The sequence below is a fragment of the Meriones unguiculatus genome, chromosome 4 (assembly GCF_030254825.1).
Source record: "Meriones unguiculatus strain TT.TT164.6M chromosome 4, Bangor_MerUng_6.1, whole genome shotgun sequence".
NCBI classification, from domain to species: Eukaryota; Metazoa; Chordata; class Mammalia; order Rodentia; family Muridae; genus Meriones; species Meriones unguiculatus.
Window position 1 is genome coordinate 18,214,657 of NC_083352.1, and position 26,505 is coordinate 18,241,161.

Sequence of the window (26,505 nt, forward strand, 5' to 3'; positions counted from 1 at the left end):
AGCATTCTTAACCACTGAGCCATCTCACTTGCCCAGTATTAGCAGCTTTAAATTTAAATTGAGGTTTTTTTTCAGCCAAACTTTATTTTTACCTACTTTGTCTGTGACGTCAGTAATTTTTTAAAAAAATCATTAAGGTATCATAAAAAAGGAATTCTATTTGAAATCCTACAGTTGTAGTGAAAATCAAGTGATAACTGAGTTTGTCCTAATTCCTAAGTCTTTGTTGTATGACCAGCAAAGGAATAAATTAACGAGATAAACACTTGGCAGATAGTATCCCCTACATCTTGTTCTCCCTTTTTAAAATATTTAAATTGCTCCATTTACTTTGAACTTTAATAATGAAACCTCACAGGTATTCTTACAGTATGTATATCCTTTGTTCTAGCTATCATTTCCCCATTACTGTTAGAGCAGGAAAGCCAGATTTTCTTGTTTCCTTTTTATATCTGTAGTCCCAAACTCTACTTCATTCACTCTTTATTTTTTCTCACATGGTTAAAGTTGGCTTTTTCCCCTCACATTGTTTCTGTGGCTAATTTGATCTGTGACGTAGGCAATCAGTTTACCATAAGCAAATTGCCAATAGTTCTTACCTTTTGCCAGAAACATAGAGGCCATGTAGTGTATCTTAAGCTGTAAAATGAGTTTCACCATGTCTTAGCCAGTGTTCTGCTGCTGTGAATAGACATCATGACCATGGCAACATTTATAAAGGAAATTTTAATTGGGCCTTGCTTACAGTTTCAGAGATTTAGTCCATTAATGTCATGGCAGGAAACATGGCAGAGGTCAAGCAGGCAGACATGGTGCTGGAAAAGGAACTGAGTTCTTCATCTTGATCTGCAGGCAGCAGAAGAGAGATACACTGGACCTGGCTTGAACATTTGAAACCCCAAAGCCCAACCCCCAGTGACACACTTCCTCCATCAAGGGCACACCTCCTAGTCCCTATCAAGTAGTACTACTCCCTAATAACCAAGCATTCAAACATGAGCCTGTGGGGGCCATTCCTATTCAGACCACCACATACTACTCAGCCCCCCTTTTTGACTTTACCCATGACTTTCCTAAAGTGTGTGTTTGTTGTACGGAAAACTGACTGGGGATTAGTAAGGTTATGAAGGTATCTTAGTGGGACAGCCATTGTGCACATAGTTGCAGTCATTCCGCCTAGAAGCACGACAGTAGAAAGTGCTGCTTGATCTCCACACACAGGGTGCTGTCTCTGACTAGAGCTCACTTGTCACTCCTCTCTGTACATTAGCTTTACAAGCTCTCACAGCAAGATTTCAAGACTTTTCCTTATTCTTCAGGCTTGGGAGGCATCCCAGGGAAAAGTTCATTTTTGATACCACCTGCAGTGCCATAGAACATGCTGTGTAACAAGCTGGCCTCCCTGTTTCTCTTGTAGATATTAAGCCATTTGTGGAGAAGCTGTGTCGTCTTTCTTTCTGTGGGCACACCACTAGCACTGCCTACCTCACAGTAGATGCTCAATATTTACTGCAGCATTACATTCATTCAGTTGTTTGTTTGTAGACAAGGTGTCACTATGCTGCCCTGGAACTTACTGTGTGAACCAGGCCTTGAACTCACAGAGATCTGGCAGCCTCTGTCTCACAAGTGCTGGGATAAAGGTGTGCACCACCATTATTTGCAAGACTGCATTAAAAAAAAAATTCAAGCTCTTAAAACTTACATTAGCTTTTAGAAAAGAACAGTTACAAGAAGGAAAAGGCCATGGATCATGATTAAATCTCTTAAGATTTGATTTGACTGTCCTGACATTTAAGGGCTAATCTTGCTGGAGACTTAAAGTTATTGCTTTATTTTAGAGACATTTTTATTAACAGCTCTGTAAAGGAGTGGATGACTGTGTCTGCTGTTCATACCATTTAGTTACTTCTTCATTTAACTATTTGGAAATATCTGATTAGTGGTTTTCTTGACTTGAGGAAGAATAAAAACATCTGGAATGATTCAAAATTAAACCTGTTTTGTTTTAAGATTTATTTATGTACTATGTATATGAGTACTCTGTCTGCATGTACATCTATAAGTCAGAAGGAGGCATTGGATCCCATTATAGAAGGTTATGAGCCACTCTGTAGTTGCTGGGAATTGAACTTAGAACCTTTGGAAGAACAGCCAGTGCTCTTACCCACTGAGCCATCTCTCCAGCCCACTAAACCTGTTTTTAGTCCCTTCCATTTTATCTCATTATATTTAACAGTGATTATTTTTTATAGGTTGTTAAGTTCTGAGCTATACATATTTTTCAAACTCCTTGTATTGTCCTGAGGCAACTGTGTGCCATTTGTACCATAGGCATATAAGTAACAAGACTAATTAATCTTTGTTCTGTGACAGTACCAAGACTTGTATCTGCTTATTACAAAAGAGATTGGTGTTTCAGAGAGTCAGGCCATATACTATTGTAATTTTTGTATTATGATAGCATTCAAAGTTGTATCAAATGTGAGTAAAAATTAGTCATTCAGAAATGCTTAATTTTTCTCTGAAAAATAATAGCTGTCCTGGAATCTCTCTGTAGACCAGGCTGGCCTCAAACTCACAGAGATCTGCCTGCCTCTGCCTCCCCAAGTGCCAGAATTACCATTGTGAACCACTGTGCCCTGTTAGGTTTATATTTTTAATGTTAGGTTTATAATTTTAATGTTCCACTTTGTTACTGAAGGTTTTCCTATCATCCTTTTATCTCTAAGTATATGTTTTTCTAGAGAACTATGGGATTTAGCCCCTGATATGGACAGGAAAATATTAAGAGTTAAGTGTTTAAATATGGAACCAATTTTATCTTGGAGGAATTATAAATTACATTTTGTATTACATTTTACTGTAAGGCAGTAAGTACTTACTTGTTCCCCCATGTTGCCTTTATTCAAAGGAATGAATGAATACACATTCAGAAGCTTTTCTCATTCTCTTGAACAACACAAAATGAAAAAATAGTAATAATGGTGCAGAAGGTGTAACAGCTTTTTCCTGTAATACACAGGTAACTCTACTCCTAACAGTATTTGGTGAAGATGATCAGTCTCAGGATGTTATAAGATTGCGTCAAGATGTTAATGATTATAACCGGAGATTCTCAGGGCAGCCTAGATCTGTAAGTAATGTTATAGCAAAGTCAGAGAGAGCCTTTATACTTCTTTCTGTAAACTAAGATTTATCAACTAGCTCTTGGACTATGTTAAGTCTTATTATATGTTTTGGACCAAGTTTAAACTGTCTTCATTGTCAATCACTAGCTTTCCCAGTGGCCAGAATATTTTATTTTTGAGACAGGGTCTCAATATTTAGCCCTGGCTTGTTTGGAACTTGAAATATAGACTAGGCTAGCCTTGAAATCACAGAAGTCTACTAGACTCTGTCTCCCAAGTACTGGGATTAAAGGCATGTGCCACCTTTGCTGTTTTTGACCTACCACTAAAAAAAGAAAAGAAAAATTTAAAGGCTGTTTTTATTTATATGTACGTGTGCTTGCATGTTGTTTGTGCACCACATGCTGTAGGTGTCCATGGAAACTTGAAGAGGGTATCAGAACCTCTAGAACTGGAGTGTCGATTGTGAGCTACCTAACGTGGGTATTGGAATCTGAACCTAGGTCCTATACAATGATAGCAAGTGCTCCTAATCTCAGAGCCATCTCTCCAACCCCAGGGTATTTATTTATTTATTTAATCCTCTGGGACAGCTATAGAATGTGGTGACCCTCTGATCTGCATATGTGTGTACACACGTTAGTATGTTTTTAATGTATAATAACCAAGCCTGGTGGAGCAGACATGTAATCCCAGGTATTTGGGAAGCTGGGGCAGGAGGATCACAAATCCAAGGCCAGTGTTAGCAATTTGATGAGATGCTCTCTGACTAAAAAATTAAAGATCTAGGGATATAGCTCAGGGTAGAACACTTGCCCACCAGTGCCCTAGGTTCAATCCCCAGTGCTATAAAACTTTCACATAGTCTGACCTTTTATTAGTTCTTTATTATTATTACATAGGCCTTTTCTGTCCAGTGTATCTTTCTTTCTTAGTAATTAAATACTCAGTTGTTAAATTATCTCTAGCTAGTTAGGAAATTGTACCCCAAGGTACTGTGTTCCACAAGGTCACTTCATCTGGTAATTGGTTACTTTTGAATTCAACCCAGATATATCTTGATATAAATCTGAGATTTGGGAACAATTCTCAGACTGTAAGCATGCATATATTTATATTAATATTTATTTATTTTTCTTTTGAGACAGGGTCTCATTCTGTAGCCTAGGCTGGCCTTGAGCTATTGTTGATCCTCCTGCCTTTCATCCTTCTGATCTGGGAATTACAGGTGTAAGTCAACATTTCTGGCCTATAGTTTCTTGACTTATTTTGTTAAATCAGATTATTGATAACTTGAGTTTTGCATGACGTTAGCTGAAATGCTTGAGACCAGAGTTTCCAGATTTCAGAGAATTTGCATGGATTTTACAAGTAGAGCCTCCCAAATTTGAAAATCGTAAATTTGACATGTTCTGAAATCCAAAACTTTTTGGCTCAAAAGCTTTAGACTTTAGAATCTTTTGTGTTTTAGAACACTTCAAAATTCTGTAGTATTTCAAGTATCAGACTTTGAGATAATGTTTTCATCTATGTTTCACATTTTAAGCATGTTTTCAGTTGTCCATAAGACCTGTTTTATAAAAATCTAGTAAGTAAATTACTTTTAAATAAAATGCATAGTTGGAAAGTATGGTATTAAGTGTGTAATACACCTTAATTCATCTTAGCTGAATCTGTAAATTGTATAAAATTAATTTGATATCCTAGATGTTAAATTGTGGTACTTGTACTTGTTTTTTCTCCAGATTATAGAAAGAATCATGGACCTCCCTACCTTGCTGAGACATGCGTTCAGGGAAGTTTTTTCAGTTGGGGGTCTCTTCTGGATGTTCCGCATTCGGATAATGCTTTGCTTAATGGGAGCTTTTTTCTATCTAATATCACCTCTAGATTTTGTACCTGAAGCCTTGTTTGGAATTTTGGGCTTTCTAGATGACTTCTTTGTTATCTTTTTGTTGCTTATCTACATCTCTATTATGTATCGAGAAGTGATAACCCAAAGACTAGCTAGATGAAAAAAATTAGTTTACTAGAATATCTGAGCTTATATATATAAAATCAAACAAAAGGATCCATGGCAGTATCAATCACCCAAACATTATTTTACACGCTTAACACATTTGGTTATCATTTGACAAATGACTAGCAATATACAACTGGAATTTTTACATACTGCAGGTTCTAATGTCAAGATCAGATTTACAGTGATTTACAGTTTTATCTCAATTCTGTGTTTTCTGTAAAAAAAAAAGTATGAAACAAATTGAAAAGGGATACTTTGTTGTTTTCTTTTTCTCCAGATTACTTAGCTTAGATACTTAGTCCAATGTTGCTGAATGTACAGATCATCCTCAGTGGATAACTATACAATAATAGAGAACTTTGAAACTTATCTAAATATTTTTTGTTAAAGTAAAATATTGTATGATACTAGGGAAAAGTCAGTGTCTCAGTGTTTGCCAAGCTTTGTGGACTGGGAGCAGCTCTGTTTTTTCATTTTTGTATAATTCTTTGTGATCAACTGAAAATGAAAGAAACTTGAACCTCATGATTTGACTACAGTTCAGTCTGTAGAATACTTTAATCAACAGGAGAATTAACAAAGTGAAAATCATGCATCTCCAGGAGGCACCTTTGACATTCAGTTATGACATTTAACCAAGAGTTTTGACCTTTTTATATAAATATAAAGTAACCTGTAGCCAGCTGTGGTGGCTTTCTACTTGTAATTTCTGCATTCAGGAAGCTGAGGTAGAAGACTGCTGCTAGTTCAAGGTCTGCCTAGGCTATATGAGTTCCAAGTCAGGTTGAGCTACAGAGAGAGGTCCTGCTCAAACCAAAAACAGGGCAGTGAGTAAAGGTGCTTGCTGCCAAGCCTGTCTGTCTGGGTTTGAACCCTGGGTCTCACATAGTGGAAAAACGGAACAGATTCTGCAAGTTGTCCTCCGATCTTCACATGTGCATTGTGACCCATATGTGTGCGCAACACATTCAAAGTAAATAAAATGCAAGTAAAAGAACATAAAAATAGCTTGGAAAGAGAATTTTTTTCTAGAAACCTAAGTAATATTGCAGACAAGTAGTAGTTTAATACATTTTTGAGGAAACAGGTTCTTTGTTTCATTTAGCATTAGTCAGGGTGTTTAGGAATGTACTAAGAACAGTATTAGATTTTACAAACTATGAGTTAACTCTTCCAACAAAATGAAAACATCTGATTAGTTGTTTGTTGACCTGAAATGCAAAATATTATCTTTTAGGTGGCAATATTTGGCTCAGATTCATCATGTCTTGGGCAGAATGAACAAAAATAGTGAGGTTCGTTTACTATTTTTGTTTTTTTGATGGCCATGACAGAACATAAGGTCTGTAGGTTTTTGTTTGAGAAGAGTGAGTACTGTAAGCATAAGATTCTCACTCCAGCTGGCACTGCTTACTTGTGAGCAACTGGACATAGTGTGAGGTGACACCTAGAAGGTCTGTTGTCATCTGAAATTATTACCATTCAGCCTCAGGGTGTGAATTTAGGGACAGAGGCTAAAGTGTGTCACATTCCCAAATTTATCAGGTTAGCTGCCAAATAATGAGATTCTGAATGTAAAGTTGTTTCCTAATTTAGACTTACAACAAAGATGCTGTCTGCCATTTAAAAAAACAAAACAAAACAAAACAAAACAACCCTTTGAAACAGTGTTTACATAGAACATGATCAATGCAGTTTCTCATAATTTTTCTTTTTGTCCTTAGAAAATTTTATAAGGAAGGTAGGGTATCACTGGCTTCCTGTTTCAGAGATGAAACCTTCATCCTATGGATGAAAGATTTTTGTTTTATTTCCTTACTTAATGGAACTAGTGATATTTAGGTAGTCTGAAAGCTGGTCTGAGGAGAAGCAGAAGGGAACTGGAATTCTTTGGAGTCATAACACATTATTCTTTCACTGGAACAGTCTTGGTGCTTCTAAGCAGAAAGCTTGGGAAGGAAGATTCATCACAGGCTTCATCAGCCTTGAGTGTGTACATCCAAATCAGGTGAGAGTGGCACACACCTTAGAGAGTCAAGGCCATTTGTCACCAGCTTGGGAAGTGTTGAGTAGGAGCTCCTTACCAGCCTGGGAAAACACTTTCCATCTTTTAAAAATGCAGTGTGGGCTATAGACAGTGTGACTTTCTGAAATGATTTTACTTTCTGTGCATGTGTTCTGTTCCAAGTGTCACAGTTCTGCACTCTTTGGACTTACTACTAATACTCTGGGAAGAGATGTACTGTATAAAAGTTTGTAACTACAAAACCACTGTATGGCTGAAGTCTTACTAAACCAGATGGAACATACTGTTATCTCAGAGTTTTGCATCTCCTATTCCCTCATCTTTATTGATCATTAACAATAAATGCAAAAGCAATTTGAGAAAGTATTTAAAGCAAGTAGTGTCAGTCTGTTTTAAACAGTAATACTTTTGTATTCAGAGGTCATACAAATCAAAGTAACAATTTGATTTGTTTTTAAACAACAAAAAAAGTAACTATCACAAAAGAGATGGTATGAGCTCAGGAACAAACAATAATTTGAGCAGCTCTGTGAGGCGAGAAGGGAAACTGTTAGGTTAATAACTCACTAGAATAGGGGTTTCTGCACCCACCGTGCTCAGTGTTCTAGAAGCCAGCAGATGCCTGACTCAGAGTTTATGAGGTGATCAGAGTCTTCTTGCAAATTTTGTGATTTGGAGAGGTTGAGCATTTATTCTTTGGAATAAAAATAGTATATCTAAAAATTTTTAATGTGTTATGGTTTCTATTTGTTTACTTGGAAATTTACAAATCTTGAAAGACCACTGACTGAATATACTGTGGCTTCTAAAATACTTTGCATATTAATATTTTAACTCTTTACTATAGTCCATACATTGTGCATTTGTTTTTGTACATATATGTCCCTTTACAGAGCTATGTCCAAAATAACATATGCTTTATGTTAATTTTGGCTCTCTATTTTTTGATTTACACTGCAGCTCAACTCAGTATTTATAATGAACTACAGAAGGGGAATTTTTCCCTTTTTCATCTTTATAGGGTAGAATGTGAATTTTTACACATTTCTACATTGTACATTGATTAACTTAGGAGACGAACATTATCCATCAGAATCCAGAAAGTCTAGGCCTGGTGTGAGCACAGGAGAGACCTTTGACTGAAGAAATTAATCAGTGGTTAAGAGCACTGCTCTCTTCTCTCAGGTTCAGTTTCCACATAGTATGCTCACAACCCTCTGTAACTCCAGTCCCAGAGTGTGATGCTCTCTTCTGGCTTGTGTGGGTACGCAGACATACATGAAGTCAAAACTCTCTACATATAAAAATAATTTTTAAAATTAAGAAATAAAAAATGTTTAAAAATAGCAGCTGCTTTTTGTTTGTTGGAACTCAATCTCATGTATCATAGCTGACCTTGAACTACCTGTGTGAACAGGATAACCTTGTGTATCCTCTCTTCCTTCCTTTGCTGTCTGGGTTCTGAGGTTACAAGTATGTACACCATGTTATGGGATTCTGGGGATTGAATACAGGGCTTCCTGCATATTAGGTAAACATCTGACATCTGAGCTCTATCCATAAACCTTGTTTAGGTATACTTCTTGTCTATACAGTAGTGCCCCCAGAGATCAGGAACAAAAGAAAATGTATACAAATTTTCAGGAGTTGGTTCTTTCCTACCAAGTGAGTTCCAGGGATTGAACTCAGGTCATCAGGCTTGGCAGCAAGTGCCCTTGGGCATACACCACCTTGCTGCTTGCTTAGGTTTTTTGTTTGTTTGTTTTGTTTTGATTTGTTTTGTTTCCTTTTTAAGACAGGATCTTGATACAAAGCCCTGGTTGGCCTTGATTTTAGAGAAATTTGCCCTACCCCTGCCCACTGAGTGCTGGAGTCAAAGGCACGTGTCACAACACCTGGCCTCTATTTAGATATTTTTAAATTAAACAAACAAACAAACCTGCTTTTCAGGAAACTTAAATTATTTAATCAGGCAATCTGTTAATTCTGGATACAAAGATTGAAGTTACCTCAGAACCTTTTTATCTATTTGTTGAGACAGGGTTTCACCATGGAGCCCTTTTAGCCTAAGTAGATCAGGCTGGTCTCAATCTTGTGGTATTGCAGGGATGAACCACTATACCAGGTTCCTAAACAGAATGTCTTTTGAACTGGCTTTGGCCAACCACTCATTCCCCAGGCTAACACACACCTTGCATTCAAGTTTCGGTTTCAGTTTGTCTATTCAGGAAGTCTTTCTCTCTTCTGGCTAACTCAACCTTGAGAACAGTTTAATCTCCCAAATTAAGCTTTTTAAGACAGCTGTTGATGCATATGCCGCATCAGACATAATACAAGATCCTGTGCATAATTTACCCAGTTTCGTCCAGTGGTAGCATCTTATAAAACTACAGTACAGAAATTGGTGTTAGCAACTAGTATTGTAAGAACCAAGATTCTGATTCTGGGACAGGCAAGACTTCTGTAGAAGGGTTTTATCACAAGGATTCTTCATGTAACCCCCTTTTCACTCACACTTTTCCTCCCTCCCCCACAGGCTTAACTGCAGGAAACCACTAATATGCTCTCCTTTCTATAATTTTGCCATTTGTCAGGCATAGTGGTGCACTCCATTAGTCCCAGCACTTAGGAGGCAGAAGCAGGTAGATTTTTGAGTTCAACGTCAACCTATATAGTGAGATGCTGTTTCAGAGGGTAGTGGAGGGATTATTACTATATATAATATATATATTACATATAGTAACTATATTTTATATTTATATATAGTAACTATTATATATATAGTAACTATATTATATATATAGTAACTATACTATATACTATATATACTATATACTATAGTATATATAGTATCGATACTATATATAGTATATATATAGTAACTATACTATATACTATATATAGTATATATAGTATACTATAGTATATATAGTAACTATACTATAGTATATATATAGTATAGTTATATATAGTATATATATAGTATAGTTACTATATATAAACTATATATATATATAGTAACTAGTATAGTTACTATAGTATATATATAGTATAGTTACTATATATAAAACACTATATATATTGTTACTATATATATTCCTATTAATACATAAGGAAAAAAAGTATATTTAAACAGGCCTGTAACTTATTTATTTCTTGTTATCTGGCTTTCTTTTGTATATTTAAATTGTATAGTGTATAATTCTGATTTTGCATTCCTGTATCTGCAGTAGTACCTCTTGCCCTACCCCAGCTCTAAACACTGAATGTCCTCTGGACCCCTCCATTTTGTTAAACAGTAGTCCATAAACCTAGATCTGGCTCTTGAACATTAAGGCTTAGGAAATCTCCAGGGTCAGGTCAATAAACTTTGAGGCCTGCCAGTAGGAGGCTTAAACCATCCCATTGCATTAATATTGGCTTTAAGCATTCAGTCCTTGACTGTAAGCAAACATGGGTCTTAACCAGCCACTGTCATATCTATCTGTGTCTTGATATGTTCCGTATCGTATCCCTAAATGAGAGTAGGTATGCCATCTTCATGCCTTCTAGTTCAGGTTTGGTGGTACATGCTTATAATCACTCTGAAGGTAGTGGTAGGAGGCCAGTCTGGGCTATAGAGTGAGACATTGCTTCAAAATACAAACTAATTATCTGGTCAAGTCCCTTACAGTGCAGGCTTTATTCTTTGAGATTAATCTCTCCCCTTCTGCCCTTTGAGACAGAATCTTGTTTAGTCCTTTCTGCCCTCAAGCTCAGCATGTAGGTTAGATGGCACTGAATTGCTGATTCTCTTGTCTCCAGCTCCTATGAACTGGGATTACAGATATATAGCACCATGTTTGGCTTTCTTAGAGAATTCTTTTAGAAGGTATATGGCAGGATGTAGGAAAAGATTAAGGGATACACGTAAGGGAGAAATTGTGTCTATGCTGTTGCACGCATGCCGCTGTGCACTTGTGGAAATTACAGTAGTCATTTCTTTCTCTCCTACCATATCTTTCTTGCTCCAACAAATGTTTTAAGGTCACTGACATCTAACAGGTGGACTTAATTAGCTTATTTATTTACTATGTTTGGAATCAAACCTAGGGCCTTGTCTATACTAAGAACTGGACTACATTCCCAACCCAGTTAGTTTAAAAATAAAATTTAGCTGGGTGGAGGTGGTACATGCCTTTAATCCCAGCACTCGGGAGGCAGAGGCAGGTGGATCTCTGTGAGCTTGAGGCTAGCCTGGTCTACAAAGAGAGTTCAGGACACCCAAGGCTACACAGAGAAACAGAGAAACCCTGTCTCAAAAAACAAACAAACAAACAAAAACCAACAATTTAAAGGGGAAAAATAAATAATCAGTAAGACAGTAACCTTTGGTAGCTGAATCTCTGAAAGAGTAAGGCTGACGTTAAACTACACAAATGTGGCCTTTAGCAGAGGGAATATACTTGGCCTCCTTTTAAACTACTAACACCATATTGTCAGTTAAGAGAAAGTCAGGGTATCTATCAATGGCCAGTATAAAAACCTAGGCTGAACTTTTTCCTTTTCCTTACTTTTAATGGTATAGTGAGGGAGATCAAAGCCAACCAGGGTCTGTTTGGTTAGGCAGGTACTCTCTTTTCCATGGAGCCTAGGCTGGCATCTGATATCTAACAACTTTGGTTTATTCTTTTATGATTTAGAGTGTATGCTAGGGTCATTTATTAGGCAAAATGGCAGTTAAAACCATAGTCAGTGGTGCAGGATCCTCAAGATATGTGTGTGTTTGTGTATAAAATATGCACTAATCTTCTGGGGATTCAAAGCCTATTTGTGAATCCTACATAGTTTTTTTTTTTTTTAATTTAGTACTATAGATTGTTTTTTCACATTGAAAAGTATGGTCTAGAAAGCCTGAATGCTGCATCAGAAATGCTCTGTAGATTGGTGATGGCTCAGTCATCAAGAGTACTTACTGCTCTTGCAAAGGGTGCAGTTTCCTAGCACCTACACAGTATTTTCCAATGGTCTGTCACCTATTCCAAGGGATATGATGTTGTCTTCTGGCCTCCTTGGGCTTCTGCATGCAAGTGTACACATAACTCATGATTGTGCACATATACACACAAATATCATCATTGGGGTACTTTTAGCCCCAAGGTGAGAAAGATTGTTCCTGTCTCTTACCAGGAACCTAATCTCATTCATAAGGACTCTACCCCAGGGTCTTACTTACTTTCCATCTCACCTCTACCTACCACAATAGGGGATTAGGCTTCAGTGTAGGAATTTGGGGAAGGCAAAGTTCACAGTAGTTTTGCAGAAATCCAGATGGCACTTTTTTTTGTTTGTTTGTTTTGTTTTTTCCTCTTGTAAGTTATTGTAGGCGGCGCTCTTGTATGACAAAACATTCTTTGTTAATAAAGTATATCTCAAGTGCAATGCTTCGGGGTTTTTTGTTTTATTGTTGTTGTTGTCTTTTTCAAGACAAGGTTTCTCTGTAGCCTTGGCTGTCCTGGAACCTGCTCTGTTGACGAGGCTGGCCTCAAACTCAGAGATTCATCTGCCTCTGCCTTCTCAGTACAGGGATTAAAGGTGTGTGCCACCACAACTTGGCATAAGATTTTCATATATGTAAAAACATTTTTGAGACAGTGTTTGATTATGTAGACTGGCCTCAACCTCAAAATCCCCTTCCTTTATAGGGATGCTACATCACTACCAATTCAAATTTAGCCTTTTATGTCAAGAATCGGCTTTTCATTTTTTCTTAAATGGTGTTTTATCAGTAAGTGAAGGAGTTCTTGGCCTCATAAGACATTACAGTTAGAATTAGCACTTTTTCCTATTCATTCTCTTTTCCTTAAATAGCCAGAACATTATAGCCAATATTTATTGATATTTATCTTTGATATTTATTGAAAAGTCAACAGAGACCAAATGACTATATAATCACTGGGAACTTGGTCTGGGCTTCTCTCAGCTCCCTATCCTTTTTGTCACCCTCCCCCCCAAAAAAAAAGAAAAATTGAGATGAGGCTCACACAGTGAAGTAGATTAAAGACAGGTTCTTTATTGAAGGGTATAGTACTTTGTTACAGAGTAGAAACAGTCTCAAGAAGATGACAGTGGTCAATGGTCAGAGGGACCATTGTACTGATCTACTATATTTTAGGTAAGATTTATTCTATTTCTAAAACAAAACAGTTTTCTGGAGGTCTTTGTCTTGTCTAGGTGGTTGACAGGACTGTCTGGTTTGACTTTTACCAAGAGCAGTGTTACATCTTATTACTCAATCAAAAAGCCAGCTAGTTCGCAGCCATTATTGAAGATGTAAGCCTCATTTAATTACATACTAATAACCTTACAGGCAGACCAGCATGCCACATCGACTCCCAGGGACAAAGAGAAGGCTCAGGTCCCATTCTTCTGGACAGTGATTGATCTTATAGTACCTTTGGTTTGCAGTCAGTATATTACTAGGACAGTGTCCAGCTCCTGTTTTATTAAGCTTGTGAATATCTAGCCATTTAGCAGCATCATTGAGTTGTAAGCATTCTGGCCACCACCCTGTTAATTGTATCACAACTCCTGAAGTAACCACTCCTGACTATAGTTTCTTCTACATATTTTGAAACATGTATACTATTTTCTTTTTGTCTGACTTCTTCAACATTATATATGTAGGCTATATAGGAATCACTCATTGTGAGTACTGGTATTTTTATTTGAGGGCCTCATAATTCAGGCTGGTAGAGACAAGATGACCATGAACTTTTGATCCTCCTGTCTCTACCTCCTGAGTGCTAGGATTACCAGTGTGTCACCATGCCCAGTTAAGTGCATGTACCAACTGAGCTACATAGCCAGCCCATAAATTCATTATTTTGTTTGCTATTGATTGTGAACTATGCCACATTTATTGATTGAACTGTTAATGTATAATTGGTTTGTTTTCACCAACCCTTTCAAAATGTTAGGACCTGGATGCGATGATGCAGGCCTTTAATTGGGAGGCAAGAGGTGGATCTCTCTTGAGTTCAGGGCTTGCCTGGTCTATGAGTTCTAGACCAGGCAGGGTTACCAAGTGAGGTGTCTCAAAAAAAAAAAAAAAAAAAAAATGTCTGTGGTCTGTGCTGCAGCCTGAAGCCACGTGGATGTCCAGAGACCGTGCATCCTCCGGGGGCCATACTGGGTGGCTTGTGCTGCGACCTGAGGCCATGGTGATGTTAAGGCATGCTGTCCCCAAGGGCCATGTCTAGGTTCATGGTCCAACTGAAGCCTGGATCTGTGTTGATGTCCATGGCCTGTGTTGCCACTGAAGAATATTTGTTTGTCCATGGTCTGTGCTCCAAGCCTGAAGCCACGCTGATTTCTGTGGTTTATGCTGCCACCAGGGGCCACATTGTTTTTGACTTGGAAGTATGATTAGCGTGCATGATGTGAAATTCCCAGAGAATCAATAAAAATGTTATGTTTAAAAAGGCAAAAGTTATTTTTCTATTCAGCTAATAAATTTTCGATCACATAGTGAAAATGTTAGCTAGAAAATATTTTTATAAAGAAAACCATAATGTGTTTAGTTCAACAGACTGATTTTTAAAATTATATGCAATTAGTCATATCCATAAACATACCATTTTGAAGTAGGGGCAATTAAGGATTATGTCCAGGAAAATAAAAGTATATATTTCAATTCCAAGTTATGAACAGTAAAGATGGACAAGAGCATGTATGAGAGGAAAATCCAGCCATATAACACATATAACAGCTTGACTAGTAAGAGCCACTCTAAAATGATCCTTGCACATTTCCTTAGTGGTTTGCAGTCTCAAGCATAGAACCAGTAGGAATGGAAAGTTAAAGTCCCCTCTTGGGGGTTATTAAAGAATTTACTGAAATGAAGTTCAAGGAAAAAAAATTTTTTTTTAAAGTAGCAAAGAAGCAGTAATGTTTATTGACAAATCAGATTTCGAGAGAACAATAAAGCATCAATTATATTAAGATCCAAATAATTACTTTGGCAGGTGCAATTTGGCATCCAGATGTCAAGGAAAATTTTATTAGAGGTTAAAAGAAAAAACAAATCTAGGGCAGGTAAGCTGTAAGATAACTGTGCCATTTAAGCTGGCATAGAAGTAAAACACATTATGGTCAAGCAAGATACTTGGGGAGGAAGGCTTTAGAGGAAGTAAGGAAGCCCCAAATGTTGGGGAAATCCCAAGTATTAAGGAAAACATGCTTAGAAAAGAAAACAGTAAAGTAGGCAGACTTACAAAGTTGAATGGCTACATGCAAAAACTCTACAGCAGCAGGGGCAGGGATTCTGGGACGTATATAGTATCTCATTCTACCTCTCTTTATCATATCTTAAGGTGAACCTGATAGGGGTAGGCACATAGCCAGGTGACTGATCTGGTCCAACTAACTGGTTAGGTCTTCACCCCGGCCAGGGGTGCTAGTCTTTGGACCACAAATGTTTCCTTAATGGCCCTTTATTGCTTACTTTAACACCACTTTTTAACTTTCTCTTCTGACATCCTCAGTTATATAAACTGAGCCCTGTTTAAGGTGCTCCTACCCTCCTAAGTCTATTTTGTTATGAGTAGTTCTTTTGCTTTTGCATTACATATATACATCTAATGTTCAAGCAAGTTGCTTGATTCAGAAACTATGCTCAAACCCCACCCGATTCTCATAGCCACCTCTCACTAAGCTGGCCCGCTTGCACTGCATACATAGATCCTGAATCTTACACCTAGCTTCTCTGCCACCACCTTCATCCCAGCTACCACCTCTTGTTGTGCTCACTAGCTACAGCCTCCTAATTGGTTTGTTTTTGAACTGTTGCTCTTCTGCAGCTCTTAAAACAGGTAGAATTACCTTTTAAAAAGTATTGATTGGTGCCTAAAATGGCCCAGTGGTTTCCCACTAAACTTCATCCTTACTAACACTAGACTCGAACTCTTCAGTCTTTACTTCATGCCCTTCTCACTGGACTCCACCACCAAGGTCTGGACCTCTTCTATTGGCTGTACTTTTAAACACAAGTTGGTGCCTTAACACATATCCCCAGTACCTGGAAAGCTCCTCCTCACCTTCCTTCATTCCATCCTCTGATTTCCAATTCATGTTCATTCCTTCCATGGAATACCTGCTCTAATTAAAGCAAGTGGAGACTTTTACTCTTCCTTATTCAGGCACCTTAGTATAATTTATATTTTTATTCCACCTCCCCCTCTGTAGAATATAAGCTCTATGAAGATGGGTGGTACACTAATATGCCTAACACTTTTCACACATAACATGCTAACCCATGCTGGTGCACAATATATAAAAATTAACAAATGAAGGAGACAATCACTTCCTAAATCACCCACTTTATATTTCACATCCCTACTCCCATCTCAACACAGCAAAGTTTATTTTTTTTAGATAGGGTTTGACCATGTACCCCTTGGTTGGCTGGAAGTCATTAAGACCAGGTTGCCCTCACACTCACAGCACAATTCTTGCTTTTCCTTTGTGAAGGCTGGAATTACAAGAGTATGCTACCAAGCTTGAACTGCAAAGAATGTTGAAAACTGCATTACCCTTCTGCTTAAAAGCTGGCTGTGGAGACAGGATGTTGCTCAGTAGTAAAATAACCTCGACATGGTAGGTAAGGAAAGCCTATTCTCTATCTTAGAGGAAAATAGCTTACAGCAGCCTACAAAACTCTCTAGGCTCTTACCATCTAACTTCCTCTCTGATCTCATCTCCTGTTTGTTCCCCAGGCTCCTTCACTCAGCAGCTGGACACACACTTCTGCTTTTCCTTCCACAGGCCAGCAGCATTGAGCCTCAGGTCTCCTTCACCATGCCTTATGCTACAGTGTTCAGAAGATGTCCTCATTGTTAAGACTTTGTTCAGTAGTCACTTTTAGTAGGCCAGTCCTGTCCTCATTTTTAAAAGCTGCAACCTCCTCACAGCACATTCCACATTTCTGTGTGCCTCCCGTTCTCACTGTGGAATATTAGCTACATAAAATAAGTAGTTCAGCAGACTAATATGCTACCCATCATCACTAATCTAGCCTAACCCCTTAGAAGTGCATAACAGATTTCCAATAAATATTTATCACATTAGTTGGTGTGTAAAGAGTTTATTTTTATTAGTTACAGTTGAAGAGTTTAAGGTAAATTATTTTTGGGGTCTAATCTGTAATCATATCTTGATTTTTATTTTTACAGTGGAGAACCTAGGTTTAATACATTCAAAAATGTGAACAAACCACTATTCTGGTATCTCTAGTATAGAGCGACTGCTTTGAAACCAATTGAGGTATAGTTTCTAGGCCCATTTAATTCAGAATTTCCCAAATAATTTGCAGCATACAAAGCTGCTGGGGCTACTGGGTCTGGTGAGGTGCTGCCCTCAACAGTGGCCCCGTTCAGATGAGACACAGGCATTAGAGCATGTAATTACAGAGGTAAGCACAGAATTTCACAGGAACAAAAAAGTAAATGCCTTAGCTGGAGAAGGTAAGGAAAGCTTTTCCGAATGTAACACAGAAGATACATCTTAATGATGGGAAGGCTGGGGGATGGGCATCACAGGCCAAGGAAAATAGCTTATCTAGCAGTTACAGAAGACTTACGGACCAGCAGAAGAAGAGAGTGAAAACACAGATGTACCTGTTCCTTGGGTTATATAGGCCACCATAAGTAATTTGGATTGTATTCAGGACAGGGGCATCCTCTGAAGTCTATAAACTTTATAAGGAACTGGCAACATTTCTATGGGGGACAGGGAGAAAGCTCGGGACTAGGGCTGACAGGAAGTTGTTGAGTCGGAATAAGAATGGTGATGAGGGACTATTTATCCAAGAGATAAATAACCAAGAGATATACTTTTTATTCTATGAGATTAACCTAAGAGAAAGGCGGGGAATAACTTATGGCATGATGGCTGAGCAGATTCTCAGCTGTTCTAAAGCAATACTGGCCTGGCCTATGTCCCACCACATGACCTGTCACCTTTCATTCTCAGTCCTTTAGTGCTTGCTTTTTCTTTCTCTGCGTCTGGCTGGGGAATAATGCCTCCCTGCTTGCCTCCTAAAATCCTGTCCTTCAGCCCAGCTATTGGCCATTCCGCCCTTTATTTAACCAATCAGAAGGTGATGGGAAAAACAATGTTTACGAAAGAATGAAGCTGGAGATGCTTCATAATAATGACAATACCAGAGTCCAGCCTGTAATCAGATCTCTATGGGCACAAATCAGCATTTGAATTACAAGGGTAATCTTTACACAGCGCACAAAAACATCACTCCAACACCTAGGAGCAGGCCAGACGGCTCAGCTGGTAAAAATTCTTGGCACCAAGCCTGCTGACCTGAATTTGATTCCACCCATTGGTCTTCAAGGGTGGAAGAAGAGAACCCATTCCTACAAGTTGTTCTCTGACCTTCAACATTCCTGCCTGCTGCCCAAATGCCCGGAGAGTAATAGATGACTGCGAACTACCGTGTGGGTGCTGGGAATCCAACCTGGGACCTCTGCAAGAGCAACAAATGCTCCTAACCGCTGAGTTGTCTTTTTTTTTTTTTTTTTCTAAACTCAGTGATATTGGGGTTTCAGATTTAAGCCATCGTTGAATACATTAATCCAAATACATGGTTACTCAGAAGGCAAACCCATGTATGTTAAAGAGCTAGGAAATTATGGCACGTAGGCTGAAGAAAAAGCACTGTAGAGATGGGAGGCATAAATGGATGCCTAAGGGAATATTTAAGTGTACAGAAGTCTATAATGGAGAACGCACTCCAGACTCAAAACTAGAGGGTCAAGGATGTAAAACTTCTCTCCAGCATGAAAAAAAAATCGCTGCAGCAGCTAGCAATTTTCAGCGCAGACACGACACGAAAGTAACCACGTTCAGAAGTGCTTCTGCTTTCTCAACTGAGAAGAAACGGAGTGTGGGTCTGTCCTCCTCGTCTAATAGGCCGTCACATGGGTTCTGAACGTGGATCACAGATTTGTACAGTTACACCTCCGCGGCCACCCGGAACTAAGGCCGATCTTTGCCAAACTGCAGCAGAAAACGACAGACACAGCAACCACACTCACCACTACAAGACCTACTGAAGTATGGCTCCCAACGAAACGCTTTTTTTCCTCCGGGCCAAAGCGCAGAGGACCGACCCACTTCCGCACTACTGGCCACGCCCCAGAGACACGCCTAGCCCCAGCCAATGGTCAGCTTCCCTGGGAACGTTACCTTCGGCTAATCAGAGGCGGCGAGCGTACTCCTCGCGAGAGCTGAGGCTGAAGCTGCCTCCGCCATCTTGAAGATGGGAGACGGGCGACAGCCGTAGCCTCTCTGCTAAAGCAAACACCACCACGGACAGAGCCATCGCCCCCCCACGGGGAGGCGATCGTCCCCGTAACTGCCGACCTAAGCCGCCGAGAGCAGCGAGCGCGTCAAGGCCGAGCGCAGCGACAGCCGAGGGCCCCTTCACCCTGCCTCCCGGGCGGAAGGGAAGTGTGGAGGGCCAGAAGGATGGTGCAGTCCTGCTCCGCCTACGGCTGCAAGAACCGGTACGATAAGGACAAGCCCGTCTCCTTCCACAAGTAGGTAACTGGCGGCGCTGCGCGGCCGGGCCGAGGGGCGCGCGGCCGGGCGGAGGCGGAGCCCGGCGCGTGTCCGCGCGAGACCTGGGGAAGGCGGGGCGGCCGGCGGGCTTGGGCCGCGGACGGGGCCGGGCCGCGGGGGCGGGGACCCACGGCGGCGCGGCCCCTGCGCGCGGCGCCTCCGTCGGCCGGGCTCTGCAGGCTGCGGCCGCGCCTTCCATCCCGAGCAGCGTTTCCGGCGTGCGAGCGACCCCTGGAGGCCTCTCGCAGCATTTCGTCGGGAGCCGAGCTGTGGGGACGATGCGCGGGGAGGACCTAGGCATGGGAACGCTTGGGAGGAAATCGTTTCTCCCACCTTGCCCTCGTCGCTAGGAGGGAGGGCGACAACGTCGGGGAGGACTTTTTAGACATAGGTTCAGGGGAGCAGCTTCCTAGGATCTGTGAGTTCCAGAGGAAGCTCTTGGTATTGCCAAGATGAACCTCAGTCTCTCAACACACAGCGATAATTGCCATAGTAAAGGCCAGTGGGAGCCAAGGCCGGCTTTTCTCGCAGCTCTCAGTGCTAGTTCGCGTGGTAGGTACCGCCAACGAGAAACCCAAGGTGAAAAATACTCTCGAGAGTAGAAGAAAGCGGAAGAATTAACGTTACTGGTGGTAATTATTAGCAGTGTGACGTGTTTTGTTTTTTTTTTTTTTAAGCAGCCAAATTCATTGTTACAAGTTTTCTGTTAGTTTTGTTTCAAGGAATTCCTATCTGTATGCAGATGATATCTAAGAAATCAGATACACTGACAAATTATACAAATTATCCATAGCCAAAGCAATTACAGAAGCAAATTTCAGAATGTTCTCTCAGGGTTTTTTTTTGGGGGGGGGACTGAGCTAATGTTTGCACTTGATAAGCAATGTTTGGTAGAAAGTGAGTTTAATGTGCCAGTGATTTCTCTCAGGGAAGAGGGTAGAATATATCCTAATAATACTTGGGAATTCGTACATTTTTGAAGTGTAGAAATAGATCAGGAAATGGTGACAGGCATTTCACTGGCCACCTCCCTTTTCTATGCTTCTATTAAGATGGCAAGGGCAAATCTTAACATTTGGAGACTAGTTAAAGATGGCACACATCAAAAATACTGTTACAACTGCTGGATGTTGGAAAACAAAAGAAGGGCTAACGCGTTGCAGGCTATTTGAGCCCATTGTGATCCCGGAGATTATGAACTGTGAAAACCTGGTGTTTTTTTTTTTTTGGTATGGGTCAGTACTAACACACACCTTTAATACTAAAGTTTTCTATTCACGGGATTTAAAAAGTTAACCCTAGGTCAAGAATCGGAGCAAGAAACCAGCTGGCAAGAATTAAAGATTAGGAGAGGCTTTGAGTTAAAGGTTATTTAAGACTGTGGAGAAGAGGGGCTTTTGATCTTCGGCACTTTAGCTCTCTAGCTCTTGGGCTCCTTAGCCCTTGTCTTGAGCTTTTGACTTTCTCATCCTGGGCTGTGGGCTGAGCTAGCAAACTTTTAGCTTTGGGCCTTTTTCTTTCTGGGAGGTGAGCTGAGTACGAAGATCAGCTGGGTGCTTTCTCTGCCTCTCTCTAGCTAGTAGGTTTTCACCCCAGCGTCTGGCTCCTGGTCTTAATTGGTAAAATAGAACAGTTGGGATTTTTGGGATTTCCATTTTTTATAACAGCCCTAACGTGCATCTTATCCCTTATCTAAAAGAACAGTAAATGGCAAAGATCTTGACAGAGTTCAGAATTTGTGCTCCTAGGCTAGGAGACTAGATATATATGAAATTGCCACTGTGGTTTGTACTTTTTTCTAATGGCAGTGGAGAAAGCTTGCTGTGCAAAGAATAACCACTGACGTGAAGATTGGTTAGGTCTTCATGAAAAAAGTATGATCAGGGTCTGGCATACCTTATGTGGCGGAATAATTTTGGAACATAAATTGAAACATTCTCATTCAGCTTTTTCTAATCTCTAGTGTACCTCAAAGTCTTTGATATAGAAGAGCATAGTGACAATAAATATAAAGGGTCCCCATTAGCTAGGCTGAGCTAATGGATAAAATAATGTCCTTTACTTCTTTATAATCTGCCTATAATTCAAGCGGTCCAGATTTAGTCTATTCATACTTGTTGGGCTGATTCCAAAAGAACTAGACATCTCTTTATATCCAGGTACAAACATAGGTACAATTTTTGTTTTTCTGTAAAACACAGAATTGCTAGAAAAATATGAGTAGAATTGTATTGCATGTACTATTTTTACTCAAACTGTCAAGTATCATCTTTATGAAAAGGTAAACCTTAATGATGTAAGTAACGGGCACTAATCTGCAGTCAGATTCTCCTTCGTATGTTAAGATTTTCCTTGTTATGCCATATAATAGTTCTTTAATAAGCCGGAATGTGTGGGTGCTTTTTTTATTTACTTTTTAAAGTAAAGTCAGAGAGTTGAATTGTATCTTCTTAGGTTTCCTCTTACTCGCCCCGGTCTCTGTAAACAGTGGGAGGCGGCTGTTAGAAGAAAGAACTTCAAGCCCACTAAATACAGCAGTATCTGTTCAGAGCACTTCACCCCAGACTGCTTCAAGAGAGAATGCAACAACAAGCTACTCAAAGAGAACGCCGTTCCCACGATATTTCTTTGTATTGAGCCCCATGACAAGGTAAATCAGGTTTTTAAAGGTTGGGTTGTTTTTTCCCCCTTTCTTCGCGTTCTTTCTCCTCTCCATTCTCCACTCCTCCTATCCCTTGTGTGAGACAAGGTCTTAAACAGCTCAGGCTGGCTTTGAGCTTGCTCTATAGCCGTGGCTGAATTGGAACTGCTGATCCTCCTACCTCTACCTTCCGAACTCTAGGATCATGAGCGCTGGATTTGGGCTGTATACTATTTTAATTTATGAAACTAATGGGTTCATTGTCTAGAGTTTGGGAAAATCAGGGAAGGGTTAATTTGAAACCCTTCAGCGGACAGTAAGCACTGTTGGGACTTAGTGGTTAAGGGTATGTATTGCTCTTGCTGAGGACCTGAGTTCTGTTTCCAACACTCACATCATGTGGCTTACAATTCCTGCAGCTCTAGCTCCAAAGGACGCAATGTCTCTGGCCTCCTCACACCTGCACCCTCACCCCACCCCCACAGCAGGTACACACACACAAACACACACATATGCCCATGACTAAAAATAAATTTTTAAAGAAAAAAAATAACCACTATTAACAATTTTAATACAGTTTTTAAAATCATATACTTTTTAAAAAACATGAATTCTATGTATTAAGTACCTCACACTTAACTCAGTTTAGTTTTATAAGTTACAGATAGTTCTATGTTTTCATTTACATGTTGATAAGTTTTGTTTTCGTTCCTAGTGACAATTTATTTTCAAGTTACTTTTCTTGTTTTAGGTTTTAGTATTTACTTATATCTAACTAAATCACTTTTTCTGTTTCACAAATCCCACTTTAACTTCAAATAGAAGCATTGAATTAAGACTGAAATTACCCTGCATGGTGGCACACACCAGCAATGTGAGCGCTGGAGAAAGTGAACCAAGAGGATTGCCGCAGTTTGAGGCTAGCGTGGTAAACACTGTAATTTTCTAGGCCAACCTGGATTTTACTAAAAGGATCCCCCCTCCCCACCCCCCAAAAAAACCCAACTCAAAAGTAAACAGAAACCACCACAAACTGATGCCAGGGATGGTTGCATTTTGCTTGTAATCCTAGTACTTGGGAGGTAGTTGGAGCTCAAGTGTAGGACTAGCCTAGGCTGCTTTTTAAAAATCTGCGAACAAGCCAAAACCCAAGGCTGAAATTGTTAGGCCTGGGTTTTAGTCATAATAGAGAGCTTTGGTGGAGGTCTTGGTGCCCTGGATTCCGCGTCGGTACTGCAAAACCCACCACCAAGATAATGTTTTCTTATTTTAGAATGTTTCTGTACCATGGAGTGACAAAAAAAGTGCTAAAACTCTAAAGATATTTTGAGGCTGCTGTGTAGTTAGTAAACTCACATGTGCTTGTATATTGCTATTTTAGAAGGAAGATCTGGAATCCCAAGAACAGCTTCCTCCTCCTTCACCCCCAGCTTCCCAGGTTGATGCTGCCATTGGGCTTCTGATGCCTCCTCTCCATACCCCTGATAACCTCTCAGTCTTCTGCGACCACAATTACACTGTAGAGGATACAATGCACCAGAGGAAGAGGATTCTCCAGCTGGAGCAGCAGGTTGAAAAGCTCAGGAAGAAACTCAAGACTGCGCAGCAGCGGTGCCGGAGGCAGGAGAGACAGCTGGAAAAGCTAAAGGAGGTTGTGCACTTTCAGCGAGAGAAAGATGACGTGTCAGAAAGGGGCTATGTGATTCTGCCACATGACTACTTTGAAATTGTTGAAGTACCAGCCTGAGACAATGAAAGATATTGGTAGAACAAGACTACAGGCCCGCTTTTAGCCTATATACAGGAGTTCGTTTGAAAAAAAAAATAACACTTAGTTACTTGTATAAAAAAAAACAAAACAAAACTATTTTTTTAAAATAAATTAGATATATACTGTAAAATTGTAATTTTTTTGGTTGTAATTTCAGAGTTTTTACATTTTAACAAAATATTTAAAAAAAAATCTCTAGACCGCCAATATAACGTTGTATAGTGATTTCAAGATGGTGGATTGTTTTTCATTTGAGTATTTATAGAAATAATGTAAAAATAAAAGTAGAAAGGATAATGGTGCAGTAAAGATGATTTAAGTTTAAAAATTGAGATTAATGTCCTGTATTGAGATAACTTATTATAATTTAAATCAGCAGTATAAGTGAGGTCATAGGACATAGCCTCCCAGAATAGAGAGATGTACGTACACATTTGTGTTTATGGTCAGAGCTTCATTTATTTTTCTCAATCACTTGTCAAAAATGAACTGTCAAGTCAACATTTGAGGAAAACAATATTTTGCTGTCTTCAGAAAAGTCATTCCGAGGTTAGTAACTTCATAAAGAGTAGATTTTTAAAAGTAGGTTCGTTTTGTCCCTAGCTTTATGAAATTGGAAGTGTGTCTTGGGGAATGGCAGGCCTCAGAGTGTAAGGTTGGTATCAGCGAAGTGTAAGTTGGGGTCTGCGCTGCTGCGGTGGCTCAGTGGCCGAAGGCTTGTCATGCAGGCCTGGTACCTGGCAACCTGAGTTTAACCCACATGAAGGTGGACGGGGAGAACCAGCTCCACAGGCTTGTCCTCAAACCCCAGGTGTGCGCACGCGTGCACACCTAATTAAAAGTTGTGACGTGGTTTCTATGTGCTCTCATCACCCCTTGGTAAAGGCATCTAATGCCACAGCTGTAGTTAAATATGCATTCAGACCTCTGACATATATTTTAATAGAGTTTGGTTTGTATCATAACATGGTAATTTTGCCCCCAACTGTTTGCTTTTGGTCAACGCATTGCATAGAAATTGTTTTCTCACTCTTAAGTTAGAAATTAAATCCAGTTTACTTCAAGTGACTTACGTTCAAAAGTAATGTGTCGTGTTTATGTCACAGAGTGTTGGGACTTACATCGCAGTTTCTGTTCACACTGGATTGTGTTCTGGCTGAGAAAGCTTACATATATTTGAAATGAAAATATGTTCTCAGTAGACAAATGCTGATAAAAGAATTCTCTATTTAGGTTTAGGAAAACCGTATTTTATATTTCACAGTATGCTGTAGGTGAGTAGCAGACCTTTAAAGACAGTATTAAAGATATGCTATTCAAGTTATCTTTTGTGGATCTGCTTTTTCTTTCTGATGTACTGCCATAGGTAGCACTTTTTTTTTTCTTCCTTTTTTTAAATTTTTTTGTGAAACAGGGTTTCTCTGTGTACCCTTGGCTGTCCTGGAAATGGCTCTGTAAACCAGGCAGGCCTTGAACTCACAGAGACACTCCCCTCCCACCCCCCCCGCCTCTGCCTCCCGGCAGCACTCCTGATTAATGGAAATTTGGTATTTTTATAAACACATCTCTCTTGGTGCTGAAGATTGAACATGCGCTTAAGCAGGCTACTGCCAAGCTATATTCTAAGTACTCTGCTCATTATCATCATCATTATTATTGCTGTTGTTTAGGTTTTTTGGGGCAGGGTCTTATTATGTAGCTCTGGCTTTCTTGGAACTCACTATGTAGACCAGGCTGTCCTCAGACTTACAGAGATCCCCCTGCCTCCGCCTCTGCCTCTGCCTCCCAAGAGCTGAGATTTAAGGCATCTACTGTCAAGCCAAGCCTGGCCCCCTATTGTTAATTTTTAAATATTTTATATGGCTAGACAGATGGCTCAGTAGTTAGGAACACTTAAAACTCTGACGCCCAAAGTTTGGTTCCCAGCAACCACATGGCAGCTCACAGCCTCCTGTAACTGGTTCTTGGAGGTCTGATGCCTCTTCTGGCCTCAGACCAGGTTGATCTCAAACTCACAGAAATCTACCTGCCTCTGTCTCCCAAGTGGTGGAATTAGAGACATTTGCAATTAGGCCTTCATGTCTGACCCAAGCCCTTTTGTTTGTTTTTGAGACATAGTTTGGCTTTATATCCCTGGCTGGCTTTGAATTATGTACCTTGGGCTGTCATTGCACTCAGCAATCTCGTCTCAACTCCTCAAATGCTGGGGTGATCTTTTTGTGCACTGTGTAAAAAAAAAAATTTTTTTATTATGATTCACAGTCTCTAGATTCACAATGGGATCAAATATTCTGCCAC

At 39.7% G+C, this 26,505-nt stretch overlaps 2 protein-coding genes and 1 long non-coding RNA gene across 10 annotated transcripts in view; 2 read left to right on the forward strand and 1 right to left on the reverse strand.

Annotated features, from left to right (window-relative positions):
- The window catches only part of Rnf170 (ring finger protein 170), a 22,016-nt gene extending 13,490 nt beyond the window's left edge, over positions 1 to 8,526 (forward strand). For 5 of the 6 annotated variants that reach the window (XM_060381555.1, XM_060381557.1, XM_021639902.2 and 2 more), the window contains exons 7-8: positions 3,026 to 3,136; positions 4,877 to 8,526. In XM_060381555.1, coding sequence (XP_060237538.1) covers positions 3,026 to 3,136; positions 4,877 to 5,146 — 381 coding nt within the window. In that variant the 3' untranslated portion in view covers positions 5,147 to 8,526. Of the gene's footprint in view, positions 1 to 2,914; positions 3,137 to 4,876 lie in introns of all 6 variants that reach the window. The other variant, XR_009591322.1, reaches the window with a different exon arrangement.
- The window catches only part of LOC132653597 (uncharacterized), a 25,506-nt gene extending 5,951 nt beyond the window's left edge, over positions 1 to 19,555 (reverse strand). The window contains exons 1-3 of one of the 2 annotated variants that reach the window (XR_009591324.1): positions 19,421 to 19,555; positions 16,258 to 19,231; positions 746 to 846 (exon numbers count right to left, since the gene is read on the reverse strand). This is a non-coding gene — a long non-coding RNA (uncharacterized LOC132653597). Of the gene's footprint in view, positions 1 to 745; positions 847 to 13,212; positions 19,232 to 19,420 lie in introns of those variants that run through there. The other variant, XR_009591323.1, reaches the window with a different exon arrangement.
- Positions 19,556 to 19,612: 57 nt separating this feature from the next.
- Positions 19,613 to 25,531, forward strand: Thap1 (THAP domain containing 1). 2 transcript variants are annotated; one of them, XM_060381559.1, is made up of 3 exons: positions 19,613 to 19,740; positions 22,250 to 22,445; positions 23,818 to 25,531. In XM_060381559.1, exons 1-3 carry the CDS (start codon positions 19,703 to 19,705, stop codon positions 24,181 to 24,183), a joined length of 600 nt encoding a protein of 199 aa, XP_060237542.1. In that variant the 5' UTR covers positions 19,613 to 19,702; the 3' UTR covers positions 24,184 to 25,531. The 2 variants fall into 2 exon arrangements, with proteins under 2 accessions (XP_060237542.1, XP_021495595.1); XM_021639920.2 differs by having other exon boundaries at positions 19,643 to 19,773.
- The last annotated feature ends 974 nt before the right edge of the window (positions 25,532 to 26,505 follow it).